The sequence below is a fragment of the Myxine glutinosa genome, chromosome 4 (assembly GCF_964187855.1).
Source record: "Myxine glutinosa chromosome 4, kmMyxGlut1.1, whole genome shotgun sequence".
NCBI classification, from domain to species: domain Eukaryota; kingdom Metazoa; phylum Chordata; class Myxini; order Myxiniformes; family Myxinidae; genus Myxine; species Myxine glutinosa.
In genome coordinates this window covers 30076583-30098967 of record NC_136264.1, presented here as the reverse complement: position 1 = coordinate 30098967, position 22385 = coordinate 30076583, and the positions used below count along the sequence as shown (strand labels likewise).

The 22385-nt window shown below is 43.7% G+C and overlaps 1 protein-coding gene across 18 annotated transcripts in view; it reads left to right on the top strand.

The window, feature by feature from the left end:
- LOC137418304 (COP9 signalosome complex subunit 1-like) overlaps window positions 1-22385 on the top strand; it is a 90267-nt gene that overhangs the window by 14157 nt on the left and 53725 nt on the right. For all 18 annotated transcript variants that reach the window (XM_078775579.1, XM_078775587.1, XM_078775580.1 and 15 more), the window contains 4 exons: window positions 7008-7100; window positions 7261-7442; window positions 15681-15851; window positions 19427-19562. In XM_078775579.1, coding sequence (XP_078631705.1) covers window positions 7008-7100; window positions 7261-7442; window positions 15681-15851; window positions 19427-19562 — 582 coding nt within the window. The remainder of the gene's footprint in view (window positions 1-7007; window positions 7101-7260; window positions 7443-15680; window positions 15852-19426; window positions 19563-22385) is intronic.

Below are 22385 nucleotides of genomic sequence, written 5' to 3'. Positions count from 1 at the left end.
ATTGTTCAAACTGGGGACACCAACGTTGTCGTAGTACTTTTGTGTAATTTCCACCACATGTCCGTGAAACTGGATGCCGAAGTCGAGACTTCAAAGCGAGAAAGACAACCGGAATTATCTTCCTGAACACAGAAATAGCTTCAAGTAGCTTCAGAAACGTCAGAAATAGCTTCAAGTAGCTTCAGAAACGTCAGAAATAGCTTCAAGTAGCTTCAGAAACGTCAGAAATAGCTTCAAGTAGCTTCAGAAACGTCAAATAGCTTCAAGTAGCTTCAGAAACGTCAGAAATAGCTTCAAGTAGCTTCAGAAACGTCAGAAATAGCTTCATTGGGAATCAAGCCGAGGATTCGATAGTTCGAATGGTAAGCTCTGTCCGTATTGAGATATTCCCCTCTCTTGCATTGTTGTGTATTAAGAATGGTTGTGTTATGAATGGTTGAGTGTTAAGAATGGTTGTGTTATGAATGGTTGAGTGTTAAGAATGGTTGTGTTATGAATGGTTGAGTGTTAAGAATGGTTGTGTGTTAAGAATGGTTGTGTTAAGAATGGTTGTGTTAAGAATGGTTGTGTGTTAAGAATGGTTGTGTGTTAAGAATGGTTGTGTGTTAAGAATGGTTGTGTGTTAAGAATGGTTGTGTGTTAAGAATGGTTGTGTGTTAAGAATGGTTATGTGTTAAAATGGTTGTGTGTTAAGAATGGTTGTGTGTTAAGAATGGTTGAATGTTAAGAATGGTTGTGTGTTAAGAATTGTTGTGTGTTAAGAATTATTGTGTTAAGAATGGTTGTGTGTTAACAATGGTTGTGTGTTAACAATGGTTGTGTGTTAACAATGGTTGAGTGTTAAGAATGGTTGAGTGTTAACAATGGTTGAGTGTTAACAATGGTCATGTGTTAAGAATTGTTGTGTGTTAAGAATGGTTGTGTGTTAAGAATTGTTGTGTGTTAACAATGGTTTTGTGTTAAGAATGGTCGTGTGTTAAGAATTGTCGTGTGTTAAGAATGGTTGAGTGTTAAGAATGGTTGTGTGTTAAGAATTTTTGTGTGTTAAGAATTGTTGTGTGTTAAGAATTGTTGTGTGTTAAGAATGGTTGTGTTAAGAATTGTTGTGTGTTAAGAATGGTTGAGTGTTAAGAATGGTCATGTGTTAAGAATGGTCGTGTGTTAAAAATGATCGTGTGTTAAGAATTGTTGGGTGTTATGAATGGTTGTGTGTTAAGAACGAATGGTTGTGTGTTAAGAATGGTTGTGTGTTAAGAATGGTTGTGTGTTAAGAATGGTTGTGTGTTAAGAATGGTTGTGTGTTAAGAATGGTTGTGTGTTAAGAATGGTTGTGTGTTAAGAATGGTTGTGTGTTAAGAATTGTTGTGTGTTAAGAATTGTTGTGTTAAGAATTGTTGTGTGTTAAGAATTGTGTGTTAAGAATGGTTGAGTGTTAAGAATGGTTGTGTGTTCAGAATGGTTGTGTGTTAAGAATTGTTGTGTGTTAAGAATTGTTGTGTGTTAAGAATTGTTGTGTTAAGAATTGTTGTGTGTTAAGAATTGTTGTGTGTTAAGAATTGTTGTGTGTTAAGAATGATTGTGTGTTAAGAATTGTTGGGTGTTAAGAATGGTTGTGTGTTCAGAATGGTTGTGTGTTAGGATGAGAGCAGCCATTGCCCCTGGGCGTCTGGGTTTTTTCAGTACGTTGGTGCCTTTGCTTTAGACTTTAGAGCATGAACACTGCGTGATTACTATTCTCCAACCTGCTGTTAACGTTCTCATCAATTGGTGTAAAGTATTTCGCGTTCAGAGGCAATGCACATAAAGCTTTCAGCCTGAATGCGAAACATTCGTGTGAATCCATTTCCATTGGGCTTTTTGAGTCCCAACCTTTCGTAGCGTTAATGAGTGAAGTACGTTCAGTCTGCAGGCCGAGTGAGTTTTTTTCCTTTCACACAAACCGATCATATTTGCAATGTAAATAGCGGCCGGTATCTTTGTTTTCACAGGTAAGATTGGGAAACCGATTGCATCAGTTTTCAAAGAATGCCGCAAGACTTTTTTTTATTTCCCTCCCATCACCACTCCTTCTGAGGTTTAGAAGAGGTTTGGAAGAAAAACAATTTTTAAAACAATGAATGAACCTTTTTTTAATCAAAGTGGAAGATCAAGATAGTGATGATGAAAAACATACAACAAGCTTTGAGATGGTGGAACAGGAGGATGGAAGCTTGGCATCGCACTATCGGACCACACCTTGGTCACGTATTTCACTTGGATCCAAACTTGTACATGTACCTGTGTAATTTCCCAACCCTGCCCCCTTATCATGCACAGTTTTGCAGTAATCAGTATCCATGTTTGTTGTACACTCTATTTAACCGAGTGATATTGCAACTTGTTGCTTGCACTGAAAAACAACGTGTTTCATCCCAGGTTGATATCTGACAAACTGTTTGGTTTGATAGGCTTGATGGTGCATTTGCAATGAATCGATTGCTTCTCTAATCTGATACTTAGCTCCGATTTATTCATCTTAAATGTCATGCTTGTGTGATATTTATTGAAATAAAGCTTTACATTTACATAATCTGTGGGATCCAGAAACGTATCGGAACAGCATGGTATTCGTATATCGTAGTACTGTACTACTACTAGGTAATGTTCAAAAATGGAGGCACCGCCAATTCTTATACCTGCCCAGTGGCAAGGGTGAGGTCCAACTAAGTGGTCATCATCTGCTTATCGTGATTGCACAGTTCCAGATGAAGCGCAGCTGATGATCAAAACATTAGACCTGGGCCTTACCTGCAGGGCAGCTATTAATGTTGAATTATCGATTGTTCTCAACTACAACCACGTTTTGTGAACTTGTAGAAGTGGTGTACAACAAAACAGTATGCATTGCTTTTATGCAATTTACGCAAAGGGCATGCATTATGTTTTCAGGTTGTCCGTCCTTCCGTCCGTCCGTGATAGGTTTTCTTTTCGTTACCGCGATAACTTGAGAACGGCTGAAGGAATCTTAGTCAAACTTGGTGCATGTATGTACAATGAGGTAACGATTAATTGATTAGATTTTGGGGTCCCAAGGGCAAAGGCCAAAGGTCAGAGGTCATGTCAGGTAAAAATGTGATAACTTGTGAACAGTTGAATGAATGAATGAATGAACGTTTTAAGGCCATTTTCCCCGCTAGAGTTGGGGGTTCGCCTTGCGGGCCCCATGACAATCATGGTTCCCTGTATGAGGCAATGTTTTTATGGCCGGATGCCCTTCCTGATGCCAACCACCCTTGATCGCCTCTTACGATGCGCAGGGATACTATGTACCTATTCTAAATCGGGGTACACACCGGGATCATTCATCCCAGCAAACTGGTAGTCAATTTGCCGACCTCGGAAGGATGACAGGCTGAGTCAACCCCCCTGGCGTTAATTCAGCGATCGACCGGGATTCGAACCCAGGATCCTAGAATCCCAAGCCGGCACCCTAACCGCTAAGCCAACACCAGGCTAACTTGTGAACAGTTGAAGGGATTTAATTTAAAACTTGGTACAGGTATGTATAATAATGTAAACATGAACTGATTAAATTTTGGGTTCAAGAGGGCAAAGGTCAGAGGTTATGTCAGGTAGAAATGTGATAACTTGAGAACAGCTGAATGGATTTAAATCAAACTTGGTACAAGTATTGTAATGATGTAATAATGTGGGCGGAGGCATATCGGTCGACGTCATGATGTTGAAGAGTGCCGTTCCAGTTATGTATTGCAGTGATGGTGGCTGATTCCTACGCAGATGGAAGATGACTGAAGGCAAATTACAGGGTGAAAAGAGCAGAGTTAGGATGTGCAAGAGCATCAGAGCAGGTTTTTAGGACAAGCGAGCTGATGCTGTCCGGTCCAGTGTCAGCCAAGGGTTGACAGAAACTTTCCCACCATCTCTGGTGCGAAAGATATACAGTCACGTGAAAAAGTAAGTACACCCCATGTAAAGTTTTGACTTTTTCAACATATTTCAACATTAGGTGACTTTTGACTTCTTTCCTGGAAGTCCTTGGTGTCCTTGCGTTTTATACCTATCCTGCCTCCCCCCAGGCCCTCTCCCTCCAAAAACATCTCCCGATGTCCCTGCTCTCAAATGTTGTGTTTGTGTGCTACCTCCCCTTCTCTCCCCATCTTGTTGACTGCTCCCCTTTTTATATACTTTGTTTGCTTGTTTGTTTGATTTGTTTGTTTGATAAATGTTAGCTCTTTCACGAGCCTCGACTCTGTATACAAAAAACAAACAAAAAAAAAAACAGCTATTTGATCTTCATTTCAACAGTTGATAGATAAAGGTGATATAATATAACAAATATCATGAAACATTTACATTTTGTAGTCCATTGTATAATTTAAATAAACATAAATGCAAATTTCGCATGTGGAAAAAGTAAGTACACCCCTACATTTATCACTACTTCAAATACCTAAAATTAGAATCAGGTGCACCAGCTCAGGTGCAAATGATGAGAACATCGTTGGAGAGGATCTTGGAGGAACCTGTCTTATTTAAACCTCAGACATTTCGTTTGGTTTGCTCTTTGTTGTTGAAGTGTGCGGCGTCACCATACCTAGATCAAAGAGCTCTCTGAGGCCTTCAGAAAGAAGGTTATAGATTCCTACGAGTCTGGGAAGAGATTTAAAAAGATCTCCAAACAATTTGAAATCGATCATTCGACTGTCCGGAAGATCATCTACAAGTGGAGAAGATTCCAAACAACTGCCAACTTGTTCAGGCCAGGCCGCCCCAGCAAGTTCAGCCGGAGAGCAGACCGCAAGATGCTGAAATAAGTCTCTAAGAACCCCAGAATGTCATCATGGGACCTACAGGTAGCTCTTGCCACTGTTGATGTCAAAGTGCATGAGTCTACCATTAGAAAGAGGCTGCACAAATTTGATCTACATGGGAGGTGTGCCAGGAGGAAACCTTTGCTGTCCAGAAAGAACATCAGGGCAAGACTAAAGTTTGCCAATGAACACCGAGGCAAAGCCCAGCACTTCTGGAACAACGTGCTCTGGACAGATGAGTCAAAGGTACAGCTATTTGGCCACAGTACCAGAAGACATGTTTAGCGAAAACCAAAGACAGCATTTGACCACAAGAACCTGATACCAACTGTAAAGCATGGTGGTGGAAATATTATGGTTTGGGGCAGCTTTGCTGCATCAGGGCCTGGGCAGCTCACCATCATAGAATCCACTATGAATTCTTCATTGTACCAGAGGGTGCTTGAGGATAATGTGAGGCCATCTGTCGGAAAGTTGAAGCTCAACCGAAGGTGGACCTTGCAACATGACAATGACCCTAAACGTACCAGTAAATCCACCAAGGAATGGCTGAAAAGAAAGAAATTGAGGGTTCTGGAATGGCCAAGTCAAAGCCTGGATCTAAATCCCATCGAGAGGTTGTGGGGGTATTTGAAACGAGCTGTGCATGCAAGAAACCCCTCAAACATCGCACAGCTGAAATAATTCTGCATGGAGGAGTGGGCAAACATTTCTCCCAGTCGATGGCAGAGACTGGTAGACAGTTATAAGAAATGCCTACTTGAGGTTGTTTCTGCCAAAGGGGGCAATACCACCTATTAGAGCCAAGGGTGTACTTACTTTTTCCACATGCGAAATTTGCATTTATGTTTATTTAAATTATACAATGGATTACAACATGTAAATGTTTCATGATATTTGTTATATGATATCACCTTTATCTGTCAATATTGTTGAAATGAAGATCAAGTAGCTGTATGTTGAAATATGTTGAAAAAGTCAAAACTTTACATGGGGTGTACTTACTTTTTCACATGACTGTAGTTGGGTATGACGGAAGGTTGGGTACAGAGAGTGAGTGTTTGGGACACAAGATTTGGAAGCAAACACATAATTTAGGCATTCAGCCTTCTCACGAGTAGTCTGTGGTGCCATATGAAGTGAAGGAAGGGATGGAAGGGAAGCATACACCAGAGACAGACTTGACTAGGTACCACCAGGTTTTAGAGGAGGGAGACATGCTCTAAAGCTCAATGTTGAGGTTGAAAATATGTTGTTTTCTGTTTCTCCTGAGTGTGGATAGACACTTGTGGAGTTTTTGGAATGTACAGATATTGCCTTTTGGTCAGATTTGCCTTCCAGGAAGAGAAGGCAAGTTGTTTCAGAGCAACTGCCTCACCACAGGATTCAGTGTACCACTTTTGGGAAGAAGGGGAGGATAACTGAAGATGAGATGTGATTAATCTGTGCATCAGAGAGAGTAGGTTTCTGTGGAAGAATTCCCAGGGTTAATATCAGTGGCAATAGATATGGGAGACCAGTCCCGAAGAGAGATGGCTGCTTGTGGTCCCTGCCAATCTGCTGGATTCGCCAGCACTGAGTCAGCTCTCTGAGAATTGCCAGAGAGATGTTGACTCTCAAGCATATGATCAGATGAACCAATTGAAGAAGAGCAGCAAAGATTTACAGGGAAGTTTGTTATCACCAAGTACAGAAGTGAGGGTTTGCCATTTGGAGAAATCTGGGTTGTGAAATTCATACATCCACGCAAGATCCACACAATAAGGAACGAGGGAGGGGAGTTGGGAGGTTGTGGAACAGGTCAGAAGCTCGGAGGGAAGCATTGAGGGGTGAATTGGGGGAAGCTTGGAGAGTTTGGGTGAGGGGGAAGCTTGGAGAGGGTGGGGTGAAGGGTATGCCGAAAGGGGGGAAGGGGAGACATTAAGAGGTGGGACACATAGGAAGGGGTGGGGTTGGAAGGACGCAGATTTGTAGGAGATGTTGGGGAGCGAACTGACACAGAGCGGTGACGATGTAAAATAATGTGAAGCAGAATGGGTTGTTGAGCGCACACAACCTCTGCAAATTGAGACTTTTAATTGAGATCAAACTTATCAGTGGGTTGACATCTAACATGGGTGGAGGCATATCCATTGACGCATTCGCATCAAATTCTACTTTCTAGTTTTATATAATGTCATGGTACGATGTCTGCAGGCATCGGTGGAACCAATGCATATGGACGTAGACCCGCAGGAGGAGCCGTCCGCACCACCAGATGCCAGCTACACCGTAGAAAACCCATCTTTGGTACTTGTACCAGCACCTCCTGAAAATTAATATTTTATGCCACTGTACCTGTCACAGTTGACACACCAAGACATCCATACACCATGTTTTCCTTGCTTTGTTGGTCCACCTCACTAAAGTTCCTCTCTCCTCTATGTTGATACCTTTGTGATCCTTGCAGGATCTGGAGGGGTATGCAGCAGGGTACGCTGGGCCGATGCGTGTTGAAAGACTTGCTTTCGTGGCTGAACACTGTCCTCTCCTACGTATGGAGGCTTTGCGTGCAGCTTTGCTTCATGTGCAGAAGACCTTCAATGTAGACCTCTATGAGGAGCTGCACCGCAAGCTGACCCTTGCACTAAGGTGATTGTGATCTTCATCTCGTCTGCTGGAGTTAACGGGTGTCATTCTTCTTGTTTTTATTATATGAGAGTCAAATCGCATTCACCATAACAGTCTTGTGCACCTCACCTCATCTCGCTGCCTCTCCGGCTGAAACCTCAACCTCAGTTGTTTGGTCGATAACATTATCAAGGCTCAATTAAATTTTGTATGGTCACCGATCAAGTGCTTGGAGCAAATTCTTCTTCTTTTTGTGTTCTCGCCCTTCCCCATTCATGGATGTAGAGTTTCATAACTGCACCTTTTGTAATTTGCAAGAGAGGCTCTGAAATTTACCAAACCTGGTTGATATGATCATCACATGGCAAGCAGGTAAGAAGGTGTGAGAGCAGTGTCATTTTGGGCAGCGTCATAAGGTTGATGACCAAAAAAATGCAATTACAGGCACATTTTAAACATTTCAATATGAAACTGTATCTGCAGTCAACATTGGGGTGGGAGTCGATGAAATATGCAACGATTTGTTTGGATTTGACTCGGTTTATCCCCAAGAGGTGGGTTATTGGGGCCACAGGGGACAAGACGGGAAAATATTTTTCACTCAAAATTTGATATTGAGTCATTGCTCGTGGAACTTTTTGCCATCTTTCTGCTCAACTTAGCTGTTGGTGGGAAGTGTGGGTATTTGTGATGGCGTAGCATCGACTTCGTTGTCGTTATCCCCATGCTTTTTGAAAAAAAATGGGGTTATTGGAATTGGTTCAGTCTGTCCATCTGTCACCCTATCTCCTCATAATCGGTTGTGCAGAAATGCACCACACTTGGTAGTTATGATCACTGCATAGTACGAAGGTGCAAGAGCAGTATCATTTTTGGCCCTGCCCCTGGGGTGGGATCAAAAGTTCAAATACCAAAAATTGGAATTGCAGCGCATTTTAAAGTGATGTCAAGTCTCCTCGCTGATGATTATGTCGAGTCTCCTCGGGCAATTCATTGCCTACACACATTGCCTCGGGCAATTCATTGTTACATACAGGTAAGTGTGTGGTATAGATGGGGGTTGCTACTCTTCTCTGTCAAACCAGTAATCTGGTACTCATTTTGCCCACTTCGGAAGGATGACAGGGTGAGTCAACCCCACCTGGCGTTAATTAAATGGGATTCGAACTCAGGACCTTAGGATCCCAAGCCCACCACCCTAACGATGAGGCCAACAAAATAATTAATGTTTCATGCCCCAGGGAGTGGGGACCTGTGGTCACAGGGGTCAAAATGGGGAAAATAATTTAACTTGAAATTTGAAATTGAACTTTTTGCCATCTCTGAACTTTGCTTTTGGTGGGAAGCATTGGGATTTGAGATGGCGAGTCATCAACTTCGCTCTTGTGTTTATTTTTGCCCCATTTATTTTATCTAGTACACCCACTCCATACTGGAGCGGAAGGAATGCTCTTGTTATTATCCTCTCTGGAATATATAGATTACAGTAGATCTAGGCTCAGGCCTCAAGAACATTGGGTGTGTGCTCGGTTACCAAGTTTCTTATAGAGCGCTCACTTGGTGGTTGAAGCATCCAAGGAAGTACTCCATTCAAAACTGTTGATAAGGAACGGCAGGCTTGGGAAGCGCTAGCAGGCTGCTTGGTAACTGCATCCACCCTGGGTTTCCTCCCTTTCCATTTTGTGTTATACTGTACAGCAGTAGCGACTGTTTCAAAAGGTAATAATACGTGTTTGTGGTTTATAATATTTTTGGGGTGCCCACAAAACGTCACGATGTGCTATTTATAAACGTTTACACAGCGTTTGTCCAATGATGAAAAAAATCCTTTGTGGAGGGGGGATATTATAAGTATTAATATTGTTTTGTAATAAGGCCAAGTAAAATAAATTATTTGTTTCTTGTCCCCACCTGCTTCCTTTTTGATGGCCACCTCCTTTTTTTGATATTTACTATTATTTGTCCAGATCTAAAAAAAATTAAAAAAAGACTTTTTAAAAGTTTTGTCATGGGTGTCTGGAACCCAGACCAATAATTATTTTGTGGTCTCTATAGGCCTAGCGCTCATGCAAATAAAATTGATCTCGTCTATAAGTACGCTTTTTTCACATTTTGGTGTTACAGCCCCAATTAAAAATGCATTAAACTGAAATGTTTTGTCACTGATCTACACCAAATACCTCGTAATGTCTAAGTGGAATTTATTTTGGAAATCTTTACAAAATAATTAGAAATGAAATACAGAAATATCTAATTCACACAAGTATTCAACCCAGTGAGAGAATACTTGGTAGAAGCGCCTTTGATGGTAGGGATGGTGTTGGATGGGTAATGAGCTGTGCTCTGTTTCCGCCAGACGTAGCGCGTTTCATTCAAGGCAGAGTTCAATTTTTGTCTCATTTTTGTTTTGTTTTAAACACAAAGAATTTAAAAATGTTTTTTCTCGGAAGCTGCTGAATGGAAAAATTTGAAGCTTGGCACATTGTCAAGTATTCCCAATGGGGGAAAAAAGCATGATAATTATGACATCGGTGAAGTGATGTAGCAGCCATAAATGTTTTAATCATGCCTTATCCTAAAAATCTGAAATTGCATGCACATGATCTATGAGCAATTTGTATTGAAATAGTAAATTTGTGGCATCATGGGTCACATTATTTGGCAGCCATATTGGAGTTGATCTAAATCCCTAAAAATAACATCTCCCAAATCACGGAAGCGATGAAACTTTACGTGTGTCATCGACTAGGCATGGTGATTAAAAGTTGATCACAAAAGTGCAATTGGTCACCTGGTGTGGCAGACATATTGAATTGAAGGAAAATAATAAATAGTTATATCTAAGAAACCACTTACCCTATTGATGCGAAACTTTACAAATGTCATGTTTGTAAAGCATACATTTTTGATGTCATATGTCTTGTGGTTTGGCAACCATATAAGCTTTTTTCCCCTTTTTTTTCCTTTTTTTTGTATACAAGATCGAGGCTCGTGAAAGAGCTAACATTAATCACACAAAAAGTCAAACCGACACAAAACACAAAAAAGAAGGGGAGCGGCAGACAAGATGGGGAGAGAGGGGGAAGGACACAAACACAACATTTGAGAGCAGGGACATCGGGAGGACTTGGGGGGAGGTGGGAGAGGTATAAAACATATGAACACTGCAAGGACTCTGGGGTGAATTAGCAGGGGTAGAAAAGATCAAGGTTTTGGATGGGGGAAGATAAGAGATGGTGGTGAACAGCTGTTTTAAAGACCTGGTGGGAGGAGTGGGATTGAAGGGAGTGGGGGAGTTTGTTCCAGAGGCGGGAGAAAAGGGGAATGAAAGAGTGAAGGTGAGCAGAGAGCCAAGATTTTGGCAGTTTAACCATAAGAGGGTTGCAGGCAGATCTTGTGCGACCTGAAGGAATATTGGGGGGACAGAGCACAGAGAGAGCTGGGGGAGCAAGGCCGGAGAGGAGTCGGTAGAAGACAGAAAGACCACCAACCTGCCTGCGGTGAGTGAGTGAAAGGCCTCCGGAGTTAACTTCATCGCAGGAGATTCCAATGATTCTGAAAGCTTTGGCCTCAACAGCGTGAAGCCGAGCTAGGTGTGAGGCAGGAGCACCAGCCCAGAGGGGGGAACAGTATTCCATTGAGCTGCGGATGAAAGCCTTGTATGTGGTGAGGAGCTCAGGTGTGCCAAGGAAGGACTTCGCACGAGGGAGGATGCCCAGTCGGCGACTGGCTTTGGAGGCCAGCTTGGAAATGTGATTTTCCCAAGAAAGATCATGGCAGATAGTGAGACCCAAAAGCTTGAGCGACAGAACTTCTTGGAGAGGATTGTTGAGAAAGTATATGGGAGGGTTTTCCAGTCGGTCCTTTCGGATTGTAAGAGTGTGAGATTTGTCAGGATTGAAAGACATGTTCCACTTGTTTGACCAGTCTGTGATTTTGTCCAGGTCTGCAGAGAGTGAGGCGGCTGCAGACTGCTGATCTGAGGGATGAGGAATGGAGCGGCAGATAGTGGAGTCATCAGCAAAGAGATAGAGAGGATTTTCCAGAGAGTCGGAGAGATCATTGATGAAGACCAGAAATAGCACAGGGCCCAGAACACTACCTTGGGGAACTCCAGCCAGAACAGGAAGGGGAGATGAGAGAAATCCATTCAGGGCCACACGTTGCCTATGACCAGAGAGGAAGTCCGCAAGCCATGAGTGGAGATTTCCATGGATACCATAGGAGGAGAGTTTGGTGAGCAGAGCTGGGTGCCAGACCGTATCGAAGGCACGTGATATGTCAAGTGAGACAGCTCTGATTTCCTGTTTGGCATTGAGGACCTCCATCCATTGTTGTGACAGCAGAAGCAACATGTTCAGAGTAGAATGACCTGGTCTGAATCCAAATTGATGATCAGAGATCAAGCCATTGGAGAAGAGGAAGGATTTGATATCCGAAGCAATGATGGATTCCATGACTTTGCTGATAATTGGAAGCAGGCTGATTGGTCTGTAGTTGCAAGGATCTGTTTTTGCACCTTTTTGTGTAAAGCGGTAATGTTTGCTGATTTCCAAGATGCTGGCGATGACCTTGAGCAAAAGAGAGGGTGAAAAGAACAGAGATAGGGTGAGATAGAGCGGCAGAGCAGGATTTTAGGACCCATGGGCTGATGCCGTCTGGTCCAGTTGCAGAATCAGGGTCGAGGTTTGATAAAAACTTCACCTTGTCAGGAGAGAAGGACACAGAGTCCAGGAGCAGTTGGGTTCGACTGGGAAAGGTGGGAACAGAGTGAGATGAGTTTGGGACACAAGATTTTGAGGCAAACACAGAGTTGAGGCATTCGGCTTTGTCACGTGCGGTGTCAACTGTGTAGCCTTTTGAGGTAAGGGAGGGGATGGAGGGGGAACAAACACCAGAAACGGATTTGACCAGACGCCACCAGGATTTGGAGGAAGGAGACAGGTTTGAAGTTCAATCTTGAGTGTGGAGAGATCGTGCTTCCTGGCACTCCTGAGGGTAGACACATACTTGTTTCGAGCTTGGTGGAAGGAACTGAGATTGCCTTCAGTTGGATTTGCCTTCCAAGAGGCAAAGGCAAGTTGTTTCAGGGCAACTGCCTCACCACAAGATTCAGTGTACCATGGACGGGAGGAAGGGTAAGACAACTGAAGACGAGATGGGATAAATCTGTGCATGAGAGAGAGCAGTTTGCTTTGGAAGAATTCCCAGGAAGAATTGATGTCAGAGGCAGTTGAGATGGGAGACCAGTCCAGATGATTGCTGGCTGCTTGCAGACCGTGCCAGTCGGCCTGAGTGAAATGCCAGACTCGTCGGCGCTGAGGAGGCTCTCTGAGAATGGCCAGAGAGATGTCCACTTTAACAAGCACATGATCGGAAGAACCGATTGGAGCAGAAGAAGAGCAGCAGACATTTGCTGGGAAGTTAGTCATAACCAAGTCCAGAAGAGAAGATACTCCATTGACTGAGATCCGGGGCGGGAAATTGACAGATTGTGTCAGTCCCAATGAGTCGCAGAAGTCCTTTGCTGAGGTGCCATGGCTGGTGAGAGAGGAACCCACACCCAGCCAGCTGGCATGATGACAGCTGAAGTCGCCACATATGAGGAAGAGAGAGTTTGGATGAGTTGATGGAAGTTGGTCCATGTTGTCCGACAGCGAAATGTAAATGGAGTCATCACTGTTTGGAGGACGGTGCAGAACACATATGAACAAAAGGTGGGAGCGGAGAGGAAGCCGTAGCCAGAGGTACTCCTGGGGGTGGGGTGGAGAGAGGGCAGTGCAGGGAGAGTGAGGAAGAGAGTTTTTGATAAAGATAGCCACCCCACCACCAGGACGAGGCTCAGGTATATCGTACCAGAGGAGGGAGTAACCAGGAAGAGATATTAAGGAATCAGAGACATCTTGAAGGAGGAAAGTTTCTGTTAAGCAGATCAGGGCTGGATTGTCAGAAGCAACCTGAATGGAGAGATCAATCAGGTTTGAGCGAAGGCCCCGGATGTTTGAGGTCCATACCGTTAATGAGGAGAAAGGGGGAGCATCGGGTGCAGGAGAGGGGAGGGGAAGGGTAGGGTCAGATGAAGGGTGAGAGGGGGAGGTAGGAAGAGCAGTTGATAGTGTGTCAGAGATTAGAGAAGAGTTACAAGAAAGGGAAGGATGAGGAGGACGAAAGGTTTGATGGTGATGGGATGAGGCACAGTGAGGGGTTGTTTGAGGGGGGCAGAGGAAAGTAGAAGGTTGGGGGAGGTGGAGGTATGAGATAGAAGGGAGACGAAGTGGGGAGGAGGCAGCTTTGAGAAGGAGGTGGGAGGAGGGAGAATTTGGGAGGGATGGATGGGAGGGGAGATTTGAAGGGGAGGGGTTTGGGGAGAGTTTTGAATGGGAGGGGCAAGGGGGGAGTTTAGGAGGGGAAGGGCAAGGGGGGAGATTAGGAGGGGAGGGGCAAGGGGGGAGATTTGGAGGGGAGCGGCAAGGGGGGAGATTTGGAGGGGAGGGGCAAGGGGGGAGTTTAGGAGGGGAGGAGCAAGGGGGGAGTTTAGGAGGGGAGGGGCAAGGGGGGAGTTTCGGAGGGGAGGGACAAGTGGGGAGATTTGGAGGGGAGGGGCAAGGGGGGAGTTTAGAAAGTGGATGATTAATGAAAGATGAACATTTATAACAAATTGGGTTTGTTGTGATTTTCAAGTTAGCGATCCGTTTGAGAGCGAACAGATATTTAAGCTTGAAAGACGATATTTTAAAAAAAACCTTCTCCGAAACCGCTTCACCAATCGATGTGAAGCCTGTCATGTATGGTAAAAAAGTGATACTTGAGAACAGCTGAAGGGATTTAAATCGACCTTGTTTATTTTGAGGACGGTCAATGAGGGGAGGGCATCTACCCGTTGTCACGGGCAAGGACTACGCGGAGGCATATTGACGAAGCGGTCACATTGCTCTTGTTTATTTAAAGTTTCTCGCCATTGATGCAACATCTTTTGCACCACCTTATTTAACACGTTAAATTAGTTATGTCCATGCCTGTTGTTTGTGTACTTAATGATATCCCTAAAAAAGGTAGATTTCCGGTTTGAATTATTTTCAATTTTTAGCTCGACTGGAACATAGTTCCGGGGAGCTTTGCGATGGTACGTCATCCGGCCGTCAGTCCCTCAGTCCATAAACACTTGCAACTTCTTCTCCAAAACTGCTGATGGGATTGTGACCAAGCTTGGCACAAATTATATTTGGTATGTTGCATCTCAAGTTTGTTCACGGCATGAAAAAAATCGGGGTGTAAGGGGGTCTACCAAGGGTCAAAGTGAATCTAAGGTTTGACCTCCCCCCCCCCCCCCTCCACCTCCCCCCAAAAAAATATGTATTTGCTCTCTCCTCCGAAACTACACTCACAATTTCGATGAAACTTGACCACAACGTTCATCACCCTTGACGTACCAAAGTTTGCTCACGACATTATATTTAAAAAATCGAGGTCTGTGGGGAGGGGGCGCATTGCCCCCCAAAATGTGTATTTGCTCTCCTACGAAACTACACACACAAATTTGATTAAAAAGATTCTGTGATTCTGTAGTTCTGTTGCATGTCCTCAACTGCCATCGTTGTTTCCATTACATTGTTTTACCTCCATGCCTTGAATTACTAAGTAAAACTACAAAATCCTTTTGTCATGTTGATGTTCTGTCATGGGCAAGAACCATCCATTTAGAGGAGCACAGGTGCAGGTTATGTGCGCATCTTAAATTAAAAACCATCACATCGCTAGATATTGGCGTTTATTGCCATTGTGGTAGTAGAAGCTTATCTCATAGTGCTCGGCTAAACGTATGGGGCTCTCCACCGGCGAACTGAATATGAGTCCCAAGGTCCCTGTCCTTTTTATAATTTTACCTTTTTTATCATTTTATTATCAGAAGAGAATATCATTGGCATTAGGACGGGGTTGGACCACACAGGGTCCCTGTCCTTTTTCCGTTGCAATATTAGTTTGCTATGAAGTGTGTCTTGATGTTTTTGACAAATTTGATGGAGTCTTAATCTGTTTATGAGAGTTGTGTTTTGAAGGCTGTCACGGCTCGTGATTTGATGCAAAATTGTACCATCGGAGTGCATAATTGAAACCCCACAGCTCTGATGCTTTGGAAAATGGGGGAAAGTTACCCTGTTTCCAGTATTTATTACCTACTAGGTAATAAATCCCAGTGATTTATTGCCTCTAGTTCATACTTGTTATCACTCTCTTTGTGATTTCCTCTTCCTTGAACAGTCAGTCATCTGTCCTGCCTGATGTAGCAGAAGGTGGGGCCACCCAGGCGGACATCCCTCCATTGGACACAGCCTGGGCAGAGTCTCAGCGCAAGAAGGCACTTCTGAAGCTGGAGAAACTAGACACGGACCTTAAGAACTACAAGGGAAACTCGATCAAGGAGAGCATTCGGTAAGAGAAGGATATGTGCTTGCTCGAGGTTCTCTCTGTATTAATCTGGGGCCATTGTGGTGGAGATATTGTTCCAAAATTTGAAGCGTACATTTTGCATCTTCAGATTTTAATGTGTAGTTACGTCTGAGGTTGTTAATCCCAGCATGTGGTATGATTTTTATCCCTCCACTGACAAAGTCGCCGGAAGCATCTTTTTGGGGGGGGTTGTCTGTCTGACTGTCTATGTGTCTGTCAGTCTGACCCGTCCGTCTGTCCGTGAAAGGTTTTTGTGAGCACAATAACTAAAGAATGGCTGAAGGGCGATAAGTCAAAACTTGGTGCAAGTATGTATGATGATGCAAAGATGAACAGATTCGATTTTGAATTCTCGAGATCAAAGGTCAGAGGTCATATTAGGTGAAAATTCTGTTGCCGTGGTTGCATTGAATATGAACCAGTAATTGGAGTTAAACCAAACTTTATAAAATGGATTAAATTTGTGATTTTTTTTTTCTCTCACAAATCTACACATAATACCCCATAATGTCAAAAAACAAACAAAAAAAAACACCTTTAGAGGCCTTGCGGGGGTTGGCCTTTTTCGGGCACCGTGGTTGTTGTTGTTTTTGTTGGTCCCCTTTTTGAAGCAATGTTTTACGGCCGGATGCCCTTCCTGCCGCCAACCCTTTTTTTATATATATATATTTTTTTTGTCGCCTTTTACGACAAACAGGGCGGCAGGAACGTTAAATTAGCCGGACTGCAGTGAACTGGTACTCAATTTGCCGACCTCGGAAGGATGACAGGCTGAGTCAACCCCCCTGGCGTTAATTCAGCGATCGACCGGGATTCGAACCCAGGATCCTAGGATCCTAAGCTGGCACCCTAGCCGCTAGCCCAACACCAGGCACCATAATGTCAAAGTGGAATTTATTTTGGAAATCTCTACAAAATCATTAAAAATAAAATACAGAAATATCTAATTCACACAAGTATTCAACCCAGTGAGACAATACTGAGTAGAAGCACCTTTGGCAGCGCTTACAGCTTCGAATCGTCTTGTGTATGTCTGTATCAGCTTTGCACATCTGGATTTGTGGACTTTCTTCCATTCTTCCTTACAGATTTGCTCAAACTTTGTCAAGTTGGATGGGAAGCGTTGGTAAACAGCAATCTTCAAGTCTTTCCACAGATTCTCGATGGGATTCAAGTCTGGGCTTTGGCTGGGCCACTTAAGGACTTTCACATTCTTCTTCTGAAGCCATTGCTTTGGCTGTATGCTTGGGGTCATTGTCCTGTTGGAACATAAATGTTTGCCGCAGTCTGAGGTCTTTTGCACTTTGAAGCAGGTTCTCCTCAAGGATTTGCCTCCATTTGGCTCCATTCATTGTTTCTTCTTTCCTTATAAGTCTCCCTGTCCCTGCCGCTGAAAAGCATCCCCATAGCATGATGCTGCCACCACCATGCTTCACAGTATGGATTGGGTTAGATGGATGATGAGCTGAGCTAGGTTTCCACCAGATGTAGCGCTTTGCATTCAGGCCAAAGAGTTCAATTTTCATCTCATCAGACCACACAATCTTTTGCCTTATGCTCTGAATCGTTTATGTGCCTTTTTGCAAACTCCAGTCGTGCTGTCATGTGCCTTTTTTCTCAAGAGTGGCTTCCGTCTTGCTATTCTCCCATAAAGCCTACATTTGTTAAAATGTTGCAGAGACTGTTGTCCTTCTGGCAGGTTCACCAATCTCAGCCAAGGAATGCTGCAGTTCTGTCAGAGTGGTCATTGGGTTATTGGTCACCTCTCTGATCAAGGTCCTTCTTGTCTGGTTGATCAGTTTGGTTGGACGTCCAGCTCTAGGAAGAGCCTGGGTAGTTACATATTCTTTCCATTTCCTAAAGATGGAGCTCACTGTGCTCTTGGGAACTTTCAACACTCCAGAAATTGTTTTATACCCTTCCTCAGATCTTTGCCTTCTCACAATTATATCTCGGAGTGCTACAGACAGTTCCTTGGACTCCATGGTGGAATTTCTTCTCTGACGTGCACTGTCGATTGTGGGACCTTGTATATAAAGGTGTGTTTCTTTCTAAATCGTGTCCAATCAATTGAACTCGCCACAGGTGGACTCCAATCAAGTTGTGGAGACATCTCAATGATTATCAAAGGAAATTGGATGCACCTGAGCTCATTTTGGCATGTCATAGCAAAGGGGTTGAATACTTATTGATTCAAAACATTTAAGCTTTTCATTTTTTATTATTTTGTCAAAAATTCCAAAGAAAAATTCAACTTTGACATTACAGGGTATTGTATGTCGACCATTGACCAAAAATCTCAATCTAATCCATTTTTAATTCAGGCTGCAACACAACAAAATGTGAAAAAGGCAAGGGGTGTGAATACTTTCTGAAGGCATTGTATATTATGATGCAAAGATGAACTGATCAGATATTAGCATCAAAAGTTCAATGGTCAGAGATCATGTCAGGTAAAAATGTTGTCAAGGTAGGAATTGAAACTAAACTAAGTACATGTACCATGATACATACAGTATAAATTAGATATTGAATTCAATTGATGTTAAAGTTTTAGGTTTAAGTTAGAGTAAGTAAAGACTTAATGTGGTCGGAGGCATATCGGTCGACATCTAATTATGTCTAGTTCTTTATTACCCCACGCGCGAAGTGAAAAGTGGGGTTTAGCAATTAGTGCACTCTGTCTGTAGATGTCAGTCTTCGAGGAACTACTTAATTTCAATTGAATCTTATTATTTCAACACTGTAGAACACAAATCGAAACACAAACCTGCAGTTTTAGCAGTACCTTTGGCTCTGAATTTGGCAATTGTACAGAATCTCGTCCTGAGTGCACATGCACAGGGAGGAGAGCGGTAATTGTTTTAGTCTGTCAGTCAAAAAAATAGGGGCTCACCTGGTAGAATAAAGCAGTATGCTCCACCGACGAAAGGTATTTTAAACAGTATCACGGTAATTTAAACCAATTTCAGTGGTTGTAAGGAGACAGAGCAGCATGTAGAATCATAGTAACATAATCATGTATTTAAACAACAAACAAAATACCTATTTTGGGGGGGGTGTGGGGGGGGGGGGGCGTTGGATGGGGCAGTGTTGCCCTCTCTCGTACACCCTCCAAGACACTGATTTTTTTCCACTGAACAAACATTGGTACAACACGCGTGATGAAAGTTGTGGTCAAGTGTCATCAAATTGTGTGTGTAGTTTCAGAGAAGAAAGCAAATAGCTATTTTTTGAGGAGTCAAACTTCGACGCACATTGAATCCCATAGACCCCTTCAGACCTCGATTTTTCGATTTTCTCAAAGACAAAAAAATACTTAGCTTCGTGAAGACACATTCGAGCATTTAAATTTTACTATCAAAATAGGTTTCACTGTATCAAAATCGTTATTCAAAATGCACATTGAAGTAATCACCCCTGTATCAAAATCGGTATTCCGCAGTTTCCCAGCCATGTATTACTCGTACACTACACATCGTCTAACGTTTCTAGCTGTAACCAACGCCCCCCTCTCTGTCCCCTCCCCTTTTACTCAAAATATCCTACCACCACAGGCGAGGACATGATGATTTGGGTGACCATTACCTTGACTGCGGAGACCTTTCAAATGCTCTCAAGTGCTTCTCACGTGCACGTGACTACTGCACCTCATCCAAGCATGTTGTAAACATGTGTCTGAATGTTATTAAGGTGCAGTATTTCATTGTACACACAGGTACATGGTTTTGAATGAATGAAGGAATGAATGAATGATCGTTTAAGGCCATTTTCCCCGCTAGAGCGGGGGTTAGCCTTGCGGGCTCCATGACAATCATGGTTCCCTGTTTGAGACGATGTTTTATGGCCAGATGCCCTTCCTGACGCCAACCCTTGGTCACGCTCTTACGATGCGCAGGGATACGGTATACCTATTGTAAACCGGGTACACACGGGGATCATTCATCCCAGCAAGCTGGTACTCAATTTGCCGACCTCGGAAGGATGACAGGCTGAGTCAACCCCCCTGGCGTTAATTCAGCGATCGACCGGGATTCGAACCCAGGATCCTAGGATCCCAAGCCGGCACCCTAACCGCTAAGCCAACACCAAAACCAACACCATGGTTTTGGGTAGATTGTATTGTTTCGTATAAGTGTCTCATCTTCATAAACCATATACTGTAATTGATGGGGCCTTCAGTTACCCAGCAGTCACCACTGATCATTCAAAACATCCAACTAATTGAATAATCTTCACCTCATGTCAGAGAGTTGATCTTTAACACTTTTTTACACAATGTCAAGGCTCATGGAAGAGCGAGAACACTGCACAGATCAAGATGCAGCAGAACAAAAGGAACAGAAGAAAGAGGGGGGAAACACCAACAGCAGGGTTGAAAAATAAAATAGAGAGTTAGACAAGAAATGGGAGAAGAAAGAGGCATATGGGAGGACACATGGGATGGACAAGATGGATACAGATGGAAACTCTCAGGAAGGAAAAACTGTAAACTTGTAAGGAGGTGGACTTGGTATTTGGAGGGTTAAGGGGGGTAGAAAATATGGTTTTTGATGGGGGTGAATCTGAGATGGTGGTGAACAGCTGTCTTGAAGACCTGGAGGAAAGGATGAGATTGAAGAGAATGTGGAAGTTGATTCCACAGATGGGAAAAAAGGAACGCGTGTGTGTTGATCCTCCTTACAAGTTGTGTATGTCTTTGAACGAGAGTTGTGTATGAACGAGTGCGTGGATGTTGGTAGTTTCACCAGAAGAGTGTTGATGGTGAACTGTGTGTGCCCTGCAGAAACCTGGGGAGTTGGGGGGTGGACAAAGCATGGAAAGAGCAGCGGTTGCAAAAGCAGAGAGGAGTCATGTGCCAAGACCAGAAAGGTGTGTCAAGGAAGGACTTTGCATGCCCAGTCGGCGACTGACTTTGGAGACCAACTTTGAAATATGGTTTGCCCGAGAAAGATTATGGCTGATCGTGAGACCCAGTCGTTTGAGTGACCTAACTTCCTCAAGAGGATTGTCAAGAAAGTCGATGGAGGTTTGCCGCACCTTCTTTTGAGAGAGAGAGAGAGACATTTGTCTGGATGAAAGAAATTCCAAGTGTTTGTCCAGCTTGTGACTGTTAAGGTCTGAAGAGACGAGGGAAGAAGAGAGGGAGGGAAGAAGGGTAGGATAACTGAAGACGAGATGGGATAAATCTGTGCATGAAATGTTTCTGTGGAAGATTTCCCAGGCTGAGTTAACATCAGGGGCAGTCGATATCGGAGTCCAGCCCTGAAGTGATATGGATGCTTGCAGTCCCTGGAAATCCGCTTGAGTAAAATGTGAGACTCACCGGCATTGAGAGAGCTCTGAGAATAGCCAGAGAGATGTTGACTCTCACAAACATATGATCAAATAAACAAATTTGAGCAGTGGGAGCGCAGGAGACATTTCCAGGAAAGTTCGGCATCAACTCGGAAGGATTTTCCATTGGGAGAAATCCAGAAGGAAGGATTTGCCATTGGGAGAAATCTGGGTTGGGAAGTTCCAAGATTTAATCGGTCTCATGGAGTCACAGAAGTCCTGTGCTGAAGTACCATGGCTGGTGAGAGGTACCAACACCCAGCCAAGTTGCATGTTGCCACATATGAGGAAGAGAGAGTTGGGATTTATGGTTAAAAGTTAGATTAGACGAGATATATATATATATATTTGTATACAAGATCGAGGCTCGTGAAAGAACGAACATTAATCACACGGAGTCCACTTGGCACTGCAACCTCCCCAGTTGTTGGCACTGTATTTATATACACTACATGGCCAAAAGTATGTGGACACCCCTTATAATTAATGGATTCGGCTGTTTCAGCCACACCCATTGCTGACAGGTATATATAATCAAGCACACAGCCATGCAATCTCCATAGACAAACATTGGCGGTAGAATGGGCCATACTGAAGAGCTCAGTGACTTTCAACTTGGCACCGTCATAGGATGCCACCTTTCCAACAAGTCAATTCGTCAAATTTCTGACCTGCTAGAGCTACCCCGGTCACCTGTAAGTGCTGTTATTATGAAGTGGAAACGTCTAGGAACAACAACAGCTCAGCTGCGAAGTGGTAGGCCACACAAGCTCACAGAACGGGACTGCCGAGTGCTGAAGCATGTAGCATGTAAAAATCCTCTGTCCTCATTTACAACACTTACGACCGAGTTCCAAACTGCCTCTGGAAGCAATGTCGGCACAACAACTGTTCAAAGGGAGCTTCATGAAATGGGTTTCCATGGCTGAGCAGCCACATACAAGCCTAAGATCACCATGCGCAATGCCAAGCGTCGGCTGGAGTGGTGTAAAGCTCGCCACGATTGGACTCTGGAGCAGTGGAAACCTGTTCTCTGGAGTGAAGAATCACGCTTCACCATCTGGCAGTCCGATGGACGAATCTGGGTTTGGCGGATGCCAGGAGAATGCCACCTGCCCGAATGCATAGTGCCAACTGTAAAGTTTGGTGGAGGAGGAATAATGGTCTGGGACTGTTTTT